General features: G+C 53.7%; 1 protein-coding gene across 1 annotated transcript in view; it reads left to right on the top strand.

The window, feature by feature from the left end:
* Window positions 1-1,781: 1,781 nt before the first annotated feature.
* Window positions 1,782-15,692, top strand: part of CAND2 (cullin-associated and neddylation-dissociated 2 (putative)) — a 30,512-nt gene continuing 16,601 nt past the window's right edge. Inside the window, exons 1-7 of the mRNA XM_012655178.1 lie at window positions 1,782-1,911; window positions 7,085-7,228; window positions 10,167-10,321; window positions 11,004-11,127; window positions 13,096-13,361; window positions 14,742-14,847; window positions 15,002-15,144. Of these exons, the coding sequence (XP_012510632.1) occupies window positions 1,844-1,911; window positions 7,085-7,228; window positions 10,167-10,321; window positions 11,004-11,127; window positions 13,096-13,361; window positions 14,742-14,847; window positions 15,002-15,144 (1,006 nt within the window). The 5' untranslated portion in view covers window positions 1,782-1,843. The remainder of the gene's footprint in view (window positions 1,912-7,084; window positions 7,229-10,166; window positions 10,322-11,003; window positions 11,128-13,095; window positions 13,362-14,741; window positions 14,848-15,001; window positions 15,145-15,692) is intronic.

The raw sequence follows: 15,692 nt of genomic DNA, 5'->3' as shown, positions 1-15,692 counted from the left end.
AATCTTCGAGACTGTAAAAGTAGGAAGATGGCTCTCACAGAGAGGATCTCGTACTGCCACACAAGGATGGAGGAAGTGGGGGACACCCAAAGAAAAGTCCTGATGGTCTCCCAGAAGTGAGGGAGGGGTACAGGAGACTGTCAGTTGAGCCCCTCGTTGGCCCTTAATAAGGAGTCCACCCAAAAAACAATTTTTCTGAGCCCAGGCTGGTTATCCACAAAAATCTGGTCTTCCTTTCTTTCCTAGTAAGAGACTTGTACTTGGGAACATGGTGCCCAGCAAGACCTAATTTCCCAGACTCTCTTGCAGTTAGGCATGGCCATGTGACTACGACTGGGACTTAAGGCTCTGGGTGTGACTCAGATAAACCACTGATCCAAGCAGTTGGGGAGAGTGCCCTAGGGCATGGCAGAACAACAAGATAGAGGGAGCGCGGGTGGGTGCCTGACTACCTGAAGAGAGGGAAGCTCTTCTTTGTTCTGGGCCACAGAAGCCAGATGATGAAGGAAATGTCATTGTTTGGAAATCATTGCAATGAGGTGCATACTTTGTGCCACCACTGTGGCTTGAAGGCCTTCCACCTGCAAGAGTCGACTCGTGGCAAATGTGGCTACCCTGCCAAGTGCAAGACAAGGTATAACTGAAGTGCCAAGGCTAAAAGACAAAATACCACCAGGACAGGTTGGATGAGGCACCTAAAAATTGTATACTGCAGATTCAGGCATGGATTCCGTGAAGGAACAACACCTAAACCCAAGAGGGCAGCTGTTGCAGCATCCAAATCATCTTAAGAATTTCTTCGCACATGAAGCTCACAGCCAAGCAAAAAATGAGAAAAAAAAAAAAGAATTTTTTTTCTTTTTTTTGAGACAGAGTCTCCTTCTGTTGTACTGGCTAGAGTGCCGTGGCATCAGCCTAGCTCACAGCAACCTCAAACTCCTGGGCTCAAGCGATCCTCCTGCCTCAGCCTCCCGAGTAGCTGGGACCACAGGCCCATCCCTCCATGCCTGGCTAATTTTTTTTTTCTCTTTTTAGTAGAGACGGGGGTGGGGGGGGGATGGTCTCATTCTTGCTCAGGCTGGTCTCGAACTCCTGATCTCAAGTGATCCTACTGCCTTGGCCTTCCAAAGTGCTGGGATTACAAGTGTGAGCCACTCACTGTACCCAGCTATTTACTTATTTTTGACTTGTAAAAGTATATGCACTGACTCGTAAAATTATTTCAAAAATATCGCTAAATAGGGGGAAAAACCTTGTTAAACTGCATATTTAGTTTAGGGCCAAAGTATTTTGACTTCTAGCACCTTAAGACTAGTTTCGTCTGTTTTTGAACATCACACAAAGGAAATCGCGCACGTAGTATGCATTCCTGCCTGTAGCTTCTTTTGCTCAATACAGTATCTTTGAGACTCATTCATGTTGTTGCACACGACAGTAATTCCTTAACTTTCATTGCTATGTAAAATTTCGTTTTATGAACACACCATCATTTGTTTACCCATATGCTTGTGGATGAACATTTGGGTCCAGAGCCAGCACGCACAGGAATCGCAGGGAGAAGGAGTTGTCCGGTGTTAAGTGGTGAGTTCCCCGTCTCTGCGGGTGTGCAAGCGGTGCTGGGCCGTTCGCGGAGTAGGGGTGGGGCCCCGGCCGAGAGCCGGGACACGGACACCGCCCCCGCCCGTCCGGCCTCCCGCGGCGGCCTCGGCCCGGCGCGAGCGCGGGGCGGGGCGGGGGCTGCTATTTCTGTCCGCTGAGCGCGGCCCGCGCGGCCGGGCGGGGGAGGGGGCGCCGGCGCCGCCATCTTCGCTCCCGCCCGCCGGCCCCGCGGCGCGCAGCCACCATGAGCGCCGCCGCCTTCCACATCTCCAGCCTCCTGGAGAAGATGACGTCCAGCGACAAGGACTTCAGGTGCGCCTCGCCGCCCGGCCCCCGCCTCTTCGCCCCCCACCGAAGCCCTGGGCCCTCTGCCCTACCGAAGCGCGGCCCGTCCCCCATGGCCGCGCAACCCCTGCCTCTCTCCCTGCCTGGAGCTGCACCCCCGGCCGCAGACCCCTCCCCTGCCGCGTCGCCCCGCTGGAGGGCGGCCCTGCCTCTCCCCTTGCCACCCGCCTGCGCTCGGTGACTCCAGTCCCCGCCGTGCCAGCGTCAGCCCTGCCTCTCGTCTCCCTCGGAGGCCCAGCTCCGCCCCTCTGCACCCCTCTTCGGCCTCTTCTGCCTTCATGTATGCCCAGCCGTCGTCTGCCCCCGCATTTGGTCCCCCAGGCCTTCCGCTTCAGCGAGCCCACCGTGAAGCCCTCGGCCCGAATGAACTTGGGGACCCTGGCGCCTGCCTCTTTCCCCGTTGAAGCCCGACCCCTTCTGGGACCGCTAGCCTAGGCCGACTGTTTCACGGATACCCTCAGTTCTGCCCTCTTGTTTAAATCACCCAGCCCCGTCCCCCCCGGGATCCTCCGACAGCCTGCAGGAGGGGGCTGGGCTGAGTCTGGCTTTGCGTGCACAGGTGGATGATGGCTTAGCTGGGGCCTTCTGTGCTGGTGTGCCACTCCCCTTGCCCACTGCCTTTTTGCTCCTTCCTCCTCTCCCAAATAAGGGAAGCCCAGGAATAGAGCTGAAAAGAATGGCAGAAACATCCGGTCCAACCCTTTATCCTCTGGGGAACCTGAGGCCCAAGGAGGAGAAGGGATGGGTCTGTGGTCACGTGGCCAGTTCTGGCCCATGGGAGCAAAAATGAGATCTTAGAGACCAGCTTAGCCACACTCACTTACTGAACAATCTATTATTACTCTACCTTCATTTTACAGATAGGGCAACCGAGGCTCAGAGGCATGAAGGACCCAGGTGCAGTCACAAAGCTAGGAAGTGGAGGACTTGGGGTCCAAATCTGGGCCAGTCTAATATAGAGGCCAAGATCCAGCCCCCTGACAGATGAAGAGAGTGAGACCTGCTCTCCTGGTCTGACCTCTGCCCTCACCTGCGATTCCTCAACACCCCACAAGAGCCCCTACATAGTAGAGCCTCAGAGCCACAGTCCTCGCTTCAGATCCTGGTTCCCATCACTTACTGGCTGTGTGCCTATGGACAAGTTACTTAACCACTCAGCCTCTCTCTGCTTCTGTTTCTATAAAATGGGGATAGTAACAGAATCCACCTCAAAGGGTTGGCGTGAGGATGGAGTGAGGTCGCACATGTGAAATGCTTAGGTGAGTGGCTGGCCCGAGGTGCACACTTCATAAATGGACATGATATGATTCTGTGCACGTGAGCAATCTGCCATGCCCTCTCCCCTCCTAGGCCTTTACTGGGAAGTTCTTTGCACCCTCTCGACCTCCCCCCTTCGCCTGCTAGCTCTTAACTCAGGTGTCACCTCTTTGGATGCTTCTTGACCCCAGGCAGGGCTGGGCACCTCCCCTGAGCTCCCACTCACTTCCCACCTCCCCAAGTTTCTGCTGTGTCACTTCTCAGCCCGGGGAGACCCTGAGTTCCTGGACCGCCCCAGAGCCTGTGCTAGGGACACAGTAGCTTAGTGAATGTTCGCTGGGCCGCGGGCTCCCTGATGTGCATTCCACGTGTCAGTCTGTCCGTCTGTCTGTAATTGTTCTTCCTGTTCTCCACAGGGGTGCAGTGACTTGCCCAAGGTCACATAGTAGCCAGTGGCCGAGGGGATTTGCACTACTGTCTCTCGGGCCTCGGGTCCAGTCTCCGGGAGAAGGAGTTGGCCCTGGCAGCTAGAGCCTGAGAAGCCCTTTCAGCCTGTCTCTGCCAGCAGCCTTAAGAACGGTTAAAACCACCCCACGCATATGAGAATGGTGTCTATTTTTAAAGTCCAAATACCAGGGGGGCTGGGCCCTGCAGACCAGCTGTCCAGGCGCCCATATGGCCGAGTGGTTCAGCTGAGTCGCCTCTAGGGTTTCTCTGGAATGAAACTGACACTGTCCTCTGGTTCCTGGAGGGGAGCAAGTGACTGCAGATGGGGGTCCCGGGCCGGGTAGAGAAAGCTTTTGATTGCTCTTCTTCCTGGGTCCTGGCTCTAAGAGCTGGAGGCTCCCAACAGGCAAAATAAATAAACTCAGGGGTCCTGCAGAAATTCCCACATCATTTCTTGAAAACAAAATAGTATTAGTTGGGGAGCCAGGAGACCTGTCTGGTGGGCTGGTTCTTCTTCCAATCTGCTGTGTGACCTTGGGCAGTTCCTGTACCCTCTCTGAGCCTATCTGAGCATCTGCCTTACTCTAAGAGTTGGTTGTCCTATTAAAACCTTCCAAGGATGCTATGAATAGGGACAGAGAAAATTCTCATCTGATGCATGGAAAAACTGAGGCCCAGAGAGAAGAGGCAGTTGCTCCATGTCACCCAGTTGATGTAATAAATGGCAAGACCAGTATACTTACTTAAAGCCGAACTTTGATGCTCAAGTGCTAATCCACCAAATCATGTACTTCCCCCCTCCCACCCCCCACACACATTACAATACAGCTTTCTTCCTCTGAGAGCTGAGTGTGTGGGAACCTGGGGGTGTTCGAAATGCTGAGGCATATTTCAGAAGAACTGGTTTCTGAGTTCAAGTTTCTACACAGCTGTTTGGCTCTAAGCTCTCTTAAGGGCTAGTTCTCTCCCTCCCTCCCCTACTGCCCTCACCCTGGCCCCCAGACCCTCTGCAGACCTGCTCTTTGCTGAGCCTGGAGTCCCAGAGATAAACCCAGTGGGCCCTGCCTTCCGCGAGTTTGCAGTCTAATGTGGGTGATGCTCTGGTGACCAAACTTGCATTGCAGAGGACGAAGCGCTGTAACGGAAGGGTGCAGAATGCTCGGAAAGGATTCTGCCTGGGAGGACCATTGTACTTACGGAGTGTGGGCGGGTTGTGGGGCACGGTGGTTGGAGTCATCTCTGAGCTGGGACATTTGAGCTAGGCTCTTGACGGATGGCTAGGAGTTCAACAGATAGAGAAGAAAGAGGGGGGCAGGAGGCCCACCTTGGGCAAAGGAGCACATGCCCTGGGTTGCTGGGCTGAGCTGGGCTCCCATGGATTGCAGCAGAAACACGGCTTGGAGATCTTGCCTGCTGTCACAGAGTGACCTCACGCCTTGGCCTGCCTCAAATCCAGACCTCTTCTTTGACCTTACCTTGGCCCAGAGATAGGTACAGTCAGCCCTGCCATCCCCCTCCTCACTGTCACTGTCAGCCCAGCCTCCTTCATTCTCTCAGCAGCTTGAGGCTAATCCAGCTGTTAAAAATAAATAGCTGTGACACCCACAAGTTCCCCAGGGAACATGCCAGCCTTGGTGACATCAAGCAGCAGCCTGAGCCTGAGGGCTGGAATCCCAACTGTGACAGATTTTGCCACAGGAGGTGGGGGTAGCCAGTTACTCATGGCTGAGTAACTCAACCATGCCCAAAGCAGGGCTGGAGGCTTTCTCTGCCAGTGCCCTACTCTCTGGCCCCAGACTCCTTGTGTCTCTGCATGTGGCTCTGTCCTGTTTTCTCTGCAAATCTCCACTCTCCAGAGCCAGGAAATGGATGAAGTGGGCCTTGTGGGGACCTGATGAACTGCAGAGAGGGCAGCCAGGAGCTGACTCCAGCCAGTTACTGTCACCAGGGATTGTAGGCCCAGCGTATTCAGATATTCTGTTCTCAAGAGAATCTGGAAGTCGGTATTTTTATGTCAGCTCTCCCAGTGTTCAAGTGTTGATGAGTAATCTAAATTTTCAAAAACATTTGCAAGCTGGACACAGCTGAGGGCCACCAGTTTCAGACCTCAGCTCTGCCCTCTTAATTTTGGCAGGAATGGTGCCCAACAGTCCCCGCTTCCCCAACTCTCCATGGCCTGCCAGCTCAGACTTTGCAATTTCCAATGCCTGGGACAGGGTGTCAGGCTTTTGGCATCAGGTCACATGGATCCACCCACCTGGAGGTGGGTAGCCCTTGATTCTGGTGCCCACCCTGGGTCAGGGAGCCAGCTAGCTATTGGCACTGGTCTCCAAAATATGCCTGTGGCCCGTCAGCCTGGCCCAGGGCAATGGTTTTCAAAATGTGGTCCCTGACCCTCAGCACCCTCAACTTGTTAGAAATGCAAATTCTTGGGCCTAGCCCAGACTAGTGATTCAGAAACTCTAGGAGTGGAATCCAGCAGGGTTTAACAAGCCCGCAGGTGATTCTGATGCCAGCTACAGTTTCAGATCCACTGGTCTAAGGGCAGGGACTGAGCTGATTCTCTGAGATGGGGTGGACATGGCTTGGCCTCCTCCACCTGTCTGGTAGAGAGGCTTCTTGCCGACCCCTGACTTGATCACAAGGTGTCTGTTCAACCTCTGGCATCCCTCTCCCAGCTGTTGCGAGGTGGGGATGATGTAACGTGCCATTATAATAACGGCAGTGCCATTTACTGAGTGCTCACCACATCACAGACAACCTCATGAGGCAGGCCCTTTTCTCATCCCCATTTTTCAGACAGGTAAAGTAAGGATCAGAGAGGTGGCATGACTTGCCCAATCTCACATTTGCATAAAGGCCAGAGGCAGGAGCCACCGACTCTGGAGCCCTAAGCACTCAGCCAGCATGCTGAGCCACTGCCAGTCTGCCACTGTATGGCAGTTGGTGTCACGCATCTCCTTGTGGGAGCCCAGTCATTAGCTCCTTAACGACAGGGATACGTTCTGAGAGATGTGTCATTAGGCAATTTCACTGTGGTATCAACATCGTAGAGTGTACTTATGTAGACCTAGATGGCTTGCTACACACCTAGGCTACGAACCTGTACAGTGCATTACCATGCCGAATACTGCAGGCAGGTGTAACGGTGGTGAGTATTTGTTTATCTAGACACATTGAAACATAGAAAAAGTGCGGTAAATATATGGTATGCAAGATAAAAATGGCACACCTGTACAGGGCAGTTCTGTTGTAACCACACGGGCCCACTGCTGGATGTGCGGGCCATCGGTGACGGAAACAGTTATGCGGTGCATGACTGTCCTTGCCCCTGAATCCTCGTATCGAGGTCTATTTCTGGGGAGCTCTGAGATATTGCCCAGATCCACCGGGGCCCAGAGCTGCTTGGCAGTCCTCCTCTGCCTTCCCTGGCCAGGTTCATGGCCACCAGTGACCTGATGTCTGAGCTGCAGAAGGACTCCATCCAGCTGGACGAGGACAGCGAGCGCAAGGTGGTGAAGATGCTGCTTCGGCTCCTGGAGGACAAGAACGGGGAGGTGCAGAACCTGGCTGTCAAGTGGTGAGTGTCGAGCTTGGGGACGGGAAGGGGCCCTGCCGGGGGTGGGAGCACCCCAGGGGTCCCTGCCCCTTTGGGGTACAGCCTCTGAGGGGAGTATTGCTGAGCAGCTGTTGCTGGACGGTGCCTTAGTCTGGGTTTCGAGAAGTAGATGCTGGGATAAGGCTTCAAGTCTGAGTGTGTTTGCAGGTGTCACCAGGAAACATGGGAGGGGAGTAGGGAGGGGAGGGAAGAAAGCCAGTAAAGGGTGTGTTACCGAGTGACCACTGGGGACCTCTGGGAAACAGTATAGGACATGCTTCTTGGAGTTTTCCCACCCAAAGAGTGAGGGAGCTGGGGTATGAATCCACCTGCTCTCTGTTAGTCATCGCTTGAGGGCTGCTCCTGGGGCAGGATGGAGGGTTATTCACTTCCTGGCACTTCCAGCCAGAGAACGCCCTCACACAGAGATGCAGGTGCTGGCAGCCTCGCCGGAGGGTCAGGCTGACATGCACCGGAGAGGTAAGGGGCTAGGGGATGTGGGATTGAGGGGGGGGTCCCAAAAGCCTCAGCCCTGGGCATTGTGAGGTTGTGATCCTGAGATCTTGGCCAGTTACCTCCAGAGTAGAAAAACTAAGATGGGGTATGTGCAGGGCACGTGCATGCATGTGTGGTGGGGTGGGCAGGGGACTCGAGAATGGCAGGGGTCAAAGGTCAACAGGGTGAGAGAATTGGGGCACTGCCTCTTAAACCACCCCAGGAACTGGGCCCAGGCATTCTGGGGCATGTTAATGAATTGCAACTGGATCCCAAGAGCAGAGGGAGTTCAGTAAAGGGTTTTGTGCAGAATGTGACATGCTCAGGTTTGCGGTCTGGGAGTGCCTCTCTGGCCGTGGAGTGGACGCAGGGTGGAGTTGTGGTTTCCCACCAGCAGAACCAATACCCCTTTTTATAACAAGTAGTTTGTCATACCTTTTTCCTATTGTGAAATGAAATTTATACATAATAAAACCTACCTCTACACATAATTACAAAACAGTATATGTAATGCCCTACTGTAAGCTAAAGGAAAAATAGAGGGAACATAGTTTATAGTAAAGTAGTGTGTGTTTCAGTACGTGAATGCCCAGGCACTGTGACAATAGAAATGATGATAAAATTATGAGAAGCCTGCGCCCGAGTGTGAACTCGTAAGCAGAAGTGGATACAGGTAGGGGTTGTTGGAGACTCAGGTATCACAAGCAGCATTGTTCTTAGTGGTGAGATTTTTTAAAGTGGTAACCGGTAAAGTTTTGAAGAAAACAAAGTACAATCTTCCTTTAATTTTCCTGATTATTGCATTCTTGGAAAATCTTGAGTACAGTATATTAAAGCAATGCAGGCCAGGCGTGGTGGTTCATTCCTGTGATCCCAGCACTTTGGGAGGCCAAGGCAAGAGGATGACTTGAAGCCAGGAATCCAAGACCAGCATGAGCTAATATAGCAAGACCTCATTTCTACAAAAAATTAAAAAATTAGCCAGGCATGGTGGTGTGCACCTGTGGTCTCAGCTACTCGGGAGGCTGAGGCAGGAGGATCACTTGAGCCCAGGAATTGGAGGTTGCAGTGAGCTATGATGATGCCACTGCACTCTAGCTTGAGCAACAGAGCGAGACCCTGTCTCAGAAAAAAAAAAAAAAAGCAAAAAAGTACTTTGCGTTTATGTGTAAAATTTTAGACTCAGATAATTATAGAAAGGCTTTTGCCCATATAAATGCCCAGTGGGATATTAGAAACTCTCGCAGGACATGGACAATGCTTTGTTTTGCAATATTGTCTTTTTATTGTTCCTGTTCCCCACCATCAAAGCCAGAAGTGCCAACTCAATAGTTACATGACCAAGGCCCCCCACGAATTGCCATGGCACTATCACCCTGATTGGGAAACAGTGCTGTAGGAGGTCGGAGGGAGGGAGGGCTCCGTGATTCCTTAGATGGAGGAAGAAGTCAGAGAGCCAAGGTTTGAAAACAAGTTTGAATCGCAGTCACCTGGGGCCCTTGTGGAAACTGTATTCCCTGCCAGGGATTCAGATTGGGGGTGGGGGAGGGATTGAGAGGGGAAGGGGGCGGGAGCTGGGGCGGAAGGATGAGAATACAGCACCTTGGAATCTGCATTCTGATGCACACCAACGTCTGAGAACCACTCATTTAGGGCAGAGGTTCTCAGACTTGACTGCATGTTGGAGTAACCTGGAGAATTTAAAAAAGTTGCACCATCCAGGCCACCCCTGAAACCAATTAACTCAGACTCTGAGGGCAGTGCCCAGGTAAACATTTTTCAAAGGCCCCAGGTGACGGCGGTGTGCAGCCGAGGCTGAGAACCAGGGAGTCTAATGCAGCCGTTTTTAAACTTTAATGTGCATTCAAATCACCGGGGATCTTGCGGAACTGCAGATCCTGGTTCAGTATTTCTAGGGAAGGACCTGAGACTCTGCACCCCAAACAAGTTCCCAGGTGACGCTGATGCTGATCCATGACCAGACTTTGAGAAGCAAGGTTCTAAGGCAGAGGGTCTCCAAGTGTGGTCCCTGGACCACCAGCATGAGCATCAACTAGAAACTTGCTAGAAATGCACAACCGCAGGCCCCATTGGCTTCCAAGATCTGAAACTCTGGGACTAGGGCCCAGCAACCTGTGTTTTCGGAAGTCCTGGGGAGTCTGATATAGGCTCAAGTTTGAGAACCATTGTTTGGCTGTCTACTGAGATGCAAAACATAGGGAGGAATGTAGGTTTGCCAGGTGCCAGGAATGATGTCGACATAGCCAGAGGGTACCTCTCTTTTTGGCAAAACAGAGGGTCCCCTGTTGATTGAGGCCATTTCCTCATCACATGCGGCTCTAGGAGCATGAGGGGACATACAGGGGCAGCCTGACTCACGCTGAGCCTGGGGCTTTTGGACTCACCTCCCTCCCTCCCTGCTCAGCCTGGGTCCTCTGGTGGGCAAAGTGAAGGAGTACCAGGTGGAGACCATCGTGGATGCCCTCTGTGCCAACATGCGGTCAGACAAGGAGCAGCTCCGAGACATCGCGGGCATTGGCCTCAAGACCGTCCTCTCGGAGCTCCCCCCTGCAGCCACAGGTACCCAGGCCCCCGGACTAGGCACTATTATCATTTGTCCTAGTTTATGGTTAAAAAAACTGCGGCTCAGAGAGGTGGAGGGACTTCCCTAAGGTCACTCAGCTAGTAGGTGGCAGAGGATTCAGACCTAGATCAATTTAAGTTCGTGGTTCTGTGTCATTTAGGAATGCTTTTAGCTCAAGCAATGAAATCTAGGCAGTGACAATTTAAAGGAATCGGGGTTTTCTTACATGGTAATTCTGGAGGAAACAGCCGCTCCATTTCTGCAGCAATTCTTTTAGCGGCTCAGTATTGACAAGGTCGAGGTCTCTTGTTCATGACTCCTCCCCCTTACAAGAAAAGCACATGTTTTTCCAGAAGCCCCCAGAAGACCTCTACTTATAGAGCAAGGGAGGCAGGAAAGGAAATGTTTAACTTTTCTCACCTCCCTAGTGGAAGTGGGCAAGGAAGAAGGGGCCAGCCCCGCAGTTCGGCCATTGGGTCCTCAGCTGTCCTACCTGTCTCCTGTAGTTCGGTTGGACTCAAGGTCAAACCTTGGCCCACTGGAGCCCTGGCTTCCCTGGGTCAGCGGGATCCCAGGGTGTGGGCTCAGGAACACAGCCAGAGCAGAGGCAGGCCAGAGGTGGAGGCTGCCATTCCCCCAGGCCAGGGCCTCACTGTGCCTGCCTTGTGCTCTGCGCAGGCTCCGGGCTTGCCACCAACGTGTGCCGGAAGATCACAGGCCAGCTCACCAGTGCCATCGCCCAGCAGGAAGATGTGGCTGTGCAGCTGGAAGCCCTGGACATCCTTTCTGATATGCTGAGCAGGTGCAGGAGGCCACCCTGGGCAATGAGGAGGAGGGGCTGCAGGGGGACCGGGAGGGACTCTAATCCACAGAGCCAGCACCTGCTGCACACCAGGCCTGTGCTCAGGGCCCCTTAATCATCCCAGCAGCCCTGCAAAGGAAAACTTGATTCTCACCATTTTATAGGCTCTGAGACATGACGTGGGCTGCCTGAGGTCACACTCTCTGTAAAACTTCCCACAACTTGAGCACCTACTCTGCAGCCAGAAAAATGTCAGGTGTTGGACTAGTGTTGGGAATACGGAGTTGGAGCAGTCTCGGTTGCTCCTAGGGAACCGGGTTTACAGACACATAAAACTGTTCACTGGGCACGGTGGCTCACATGTGTAATCCCAGCACTTTGGAAGTCCAAGGCAGGAGGATCACTTGAGGTCAGGAGTTCAAGACCAGCCTGGGCAATATAGCGAGACCTCATCTCTACAAAAAAAAAAAAAAAAACTAGCTGGGAGTGGTGGCCACCATTCCCAGCTGCTCTCCAGCCTGGGCAACAGAGTAAGATCTGTCTCTTAAATAAAATAAAACTGTGAATGTAGTCAGGGCAACAATAAGGATAAGAGCACAGCTGATAGGAGCTTACAGGAGCCCCCCAACCCAGCTGGGGGCAGAGAACCTTGCTAGAGAGGGTCCCGCTAGAGCTGAGCCTTCACGGGGTGAGTGGGGAGCAGGACCTAGCCAGGTTTGGGTAGCGTAAGGGGAACCCTGGAGGGGAGACTGCCCGGCCCAGAGGGGAGGGGCAGAAGAGGACATGGGGCACCGCAGCTTGTGCTGGAGAGGCGAGGCTGGAGGGCCGGGCAGGAGCCGTGTTGTGTTTCACAGTGTTTTTCTGCGCTGTGGGGAGCAGTTGGGAGGGACTGAACAGGAGGGGACCGGTTAAGAGGCTTCTGTAGGCAGGGGAACTCAGGTTGTATTCCGGAGGTAGATGCCACAGGACTTGGAGTGGGTGAGAGGGGCAGAGACTTGAGGATGATCCCCAGGGTCTGCCTTTAGTAGCTGGGGGACAGACGGGGGCTGTGGTGGGTGGGGTGCACGCTGGAGCAGGAGCAGGTGTGTGGGGAGGTGATGGATTCAGTTTGGGGCATGTTGAATCTGAGGAGCCTGGAGGTACCCACTCAGCCATGCGTTCCTTGAGGGCAGGGCCGGGGCCAGTCTGCCTTGCTCACCCCAGCTTCTGGCACAGCCCCTGTCCCCTAGTAGGCGAACAGATACGAAAATGAAACCCTCACCAGGAGAGGAGTGTGGGCAGACATAGAGATGTGGGAGAGTAAGGGCAGTGAGTTCGTGTGGAGTGAGAGGAGAAAAGGCCTCGGGACGTTTATGGGACAGAAGAGGTACAGACCTGTTTGAAGGTGGGCATAGAAGCTGCTGAGGCAGGCAGGGGGCTGTGTCCTGTGTGTGCGGAAGCCATTCCCTGGTGTTGCCTCTTGTCTTGAGCCCAGAACTCAGCTTATCTGAAGGGCACTAGGGAGCCATGGAAGGAGTTAAGCAGAGGAGTGACTGTGTCAGAAGTAGATTTTAGACCACTTTGGTCTCAGTGAGGAGGATGAACTTGGCGGTGGGAGGGTGGTATTGGGGCTAGCCCTGGACTCCCAGGAAATTGGGACAGCCCCACTGGAGCCCCCACAGCCACCTCCTGTCACCACTGGGCCTTTTCCCCAGGCTGGGAGCCTGGACAGCTGGGTTCAAGTCCTGGCCTTGCATTTCTTGGCTCCGTAGCCTTGAGAAGTCACTTCCTCTGTCTTTCCGCTTTCTCTTGTGTAACAGTAATAAATAATTTAAGTAATTCCTCCTGACGGTTGCAGGGCATCTGTTTTCCAGGGGTCATTGGGTTGTCACAGTTCTGGAGAGGAGGCCAAGAGAGGATGGGGAGGGGGGTGCCTGGCTGGGGCTGCCCGCGGGTGGGCCTGGCCTGACGCCCCTCCGGCTCCCCCAGGCTGGGCGCCCCGCTGGGTGCCTTCCACGCCAGCCTCCTTCACTGCCTGCTGCCCCAGCTCAGCAGCCCGCGCCTGGCTGTGCGCAAGCGGGCGGTCGGGGCGCTCGGCTACCTGGCGGCCGCCTGCAGCACCGACCTCCTCGTGGAGCTCGCTGACCACCTGCTGGACCGGCTGCCCGGCCCCCGCGCACCCGCCAGCCCTGCCGCCATCCGCACCCTGATCCAGTGCTTGGGCAGCGTTGGCCGCCAGGCCGGCCACCGGCTCGGTAAGGGGCGGGGCCCTGGGCGAGGGGCGGGGCCCGGGGGTCGGCCACCTCCTAGGCAAGGGTTTGCGGCTGAAGCTCCCTGCTGGGCCAGAGGCGGGGCGTACCCTGTGCTCAGTGGCCTGAGCCCCTGCAGCAGTGCAGGCCCTCCATGGAAGGGGCTTGGATCAGACCCTCCTGAGACCTGGAGGCTCTCGGGTTATTATAATTATAAATCATGCCACTAAACTATGAAATAAACTATGATGTTGACAATTACAGTTCAATAACAATCCATGAGCCAGGTTTGGATTTTTAAAAAACTACTGGGGGCTAATGTACATACAATAAACCACACTATTTAAAGCATACAGTTCAGTGTGTTTTGACCTTTGCGTATACCTGTGAAACTACCACAACCAAGATACAGAACATTTCCATCACCCCCAGAAGTTTCCTTGTGCCTCTCGCAGTCTGTCCCTCCTGCCTCACCCCAGGTAACTGCTGATCTGCTTTCTGTCCCTATAGATTAGTTTTTTGGAAATGCAAAGCTGCAATGAGGTTTGAATTTATCCTCAGACACCTGGAGTTCTGGGCCAGAACAAGACAATGTGGATGGTGTTGGCCCACAGTCAGCCCCTTCCAACCCTTGGCTTTCTCACTGCAAGGGGACACTCCAGCCAGCATGTCTGTTCCCTGTCCCATCCACCCCAAACAGCAACCAATACTTGCCTACCCTTGGGAGCATGGGCCTGGGAAAGAGGCCTGCATAGGCTTGGACAAGCACTCAGAATCAGTTGGGCAGGAACTCTGGGGTCCCAAGTACCTAGGCAGAGCACAATCTAGAAGGGACGTGTTAGGGGTCTCCAGGTCAGCATGCCCCTTCTTGCACTGTGGGGAAGGGGATGGCTGGAGCAAAGCAAGGGTGGGATCCTTTAAAGCTTTGGGACCAGGCAGGGACTCCTCTTGCCTGGTCTATTAGGGCAGTACCTGCCTCCCCCCATCTCCCATCCAGGGGCTTACAACCTAGTGTAAGAAATAAGGCAAGGACATGAATAATGGTTTTAACAACAGATGCTACTTATTGAGTGTCTACTCTATGCCAGGACCAGGGCTAAATTCTTTATCTGTATCATATTTAATATTACTGTGCCCAGGAGGCATTGTTGTCCTTAATGTGGAGATCAGTAGACTGAGGTCAGAGAAGTGATGTGACTTGCCCAGGGTACCATAGTGTATAGGTGGCAGAGTCAGGGATAGAACCCACATCTGGTAGACTGTGAAGACCCTGAGTTGAATTTGCAATGGTCAGGGTGGCAGATGCAGGGACAGAATGATTGCTGTGGGCTAGGGGAACCCCAGGAGAGATCTGGCCTGGCTTCAGTGACCCACCTGGCCCTGCAGGGGCCCACCTGGACCGCCTGGTGCCCCTGGTAGAGGATTTCTGCAACCTGGATGATGATGAGCTCCGCGAGTCCTGCCTCCAGGCCTTCGAGGCCTTCTTGAGGAAGTAGGTGTAGCGGGGTTGCCTGGGGATTTCTTGGGAAATTGGTGGTGATGGGATCCTCAAAACAGTAAAATCTCAGGACTCACCTTTGGGCCCTGGCCCCTGGCTCCCATGTTCTGCCTGGATCCAGCAGAGCCTCCCCCATCCTGCCCCACAGGTGTCCCAAGGAGATGGGCCCTCACATGCCCAACGTGACCAGCCTCTGCCTCCAATACCTGAAGCACGACCCCAACTATAACTATGACAGTGACGAGGATGAAGAGCAGATGGAGACAGAAGATAGCGAATTCAGTGAGCAAGGTGCGTGGACAACATGTCGTTGGGGTTGGAGGGTGGAGGTGGGCATAGCCTTCCCCGGATCCCCCAGCCAAAGGCAGGGCAGAGGCCACATTTGGTGTCCTTGTCCTGCTGCCAGGCTCCATCCCCACCCACTCGGACTGCACAGATCACAGTAATGACAGTAGTAATCAATGTCATTTATTGAACATCTACTGGTGTTTATGTTCCTTACAATAGCTCTTGAAAACAGGTATTATTATCCACATATTTCAGACAAGGAAACTGAGGCTGAGAAGAGATTTAACTGAGATAACACAACTAGGAAGTCGCATAGCTGGGACTTGAGGCCAGGTCTGTCAGACTCCCCCACCTCTCTGCTGCTGTCTCTGTACCCTTTTATTAAATATTAATGGCTCTTAAGAGATAATGCTTTTAACTAAGCAGAAGGAGGCTCTAGTAGCGGGCTGGTAGGCACTGACAGGGAGAAAGATATTTGGATGGGGCTGGCCTCAGTGGTTTCCTTCCTCTTGTGCCTGTGGTCCTGTACGTCACTCTGATGAATTTCCAGG

The sequence above is a fragment of the Propithecus coquereli genome, unplaced genomic scaffold (assembly GCF_000956105.1).
Source record: "Propithecus coquereli isolate 6110/MARCELLA unplaced genomic scaffold, Pcoq_1.0 Scaffold461, whole genome shotgun sequence".
Classification (NCBI taxonomy): Eukaryota; Metazoa; Chordata; class Mammalia; order Primates; family Indriidae; genus Propithecus; species Propithecus coquereli.
Note: the sequence above shows the minus strand (reverse complement) of the source record. Positions and strands in the feature narration are given on the sequence as shown.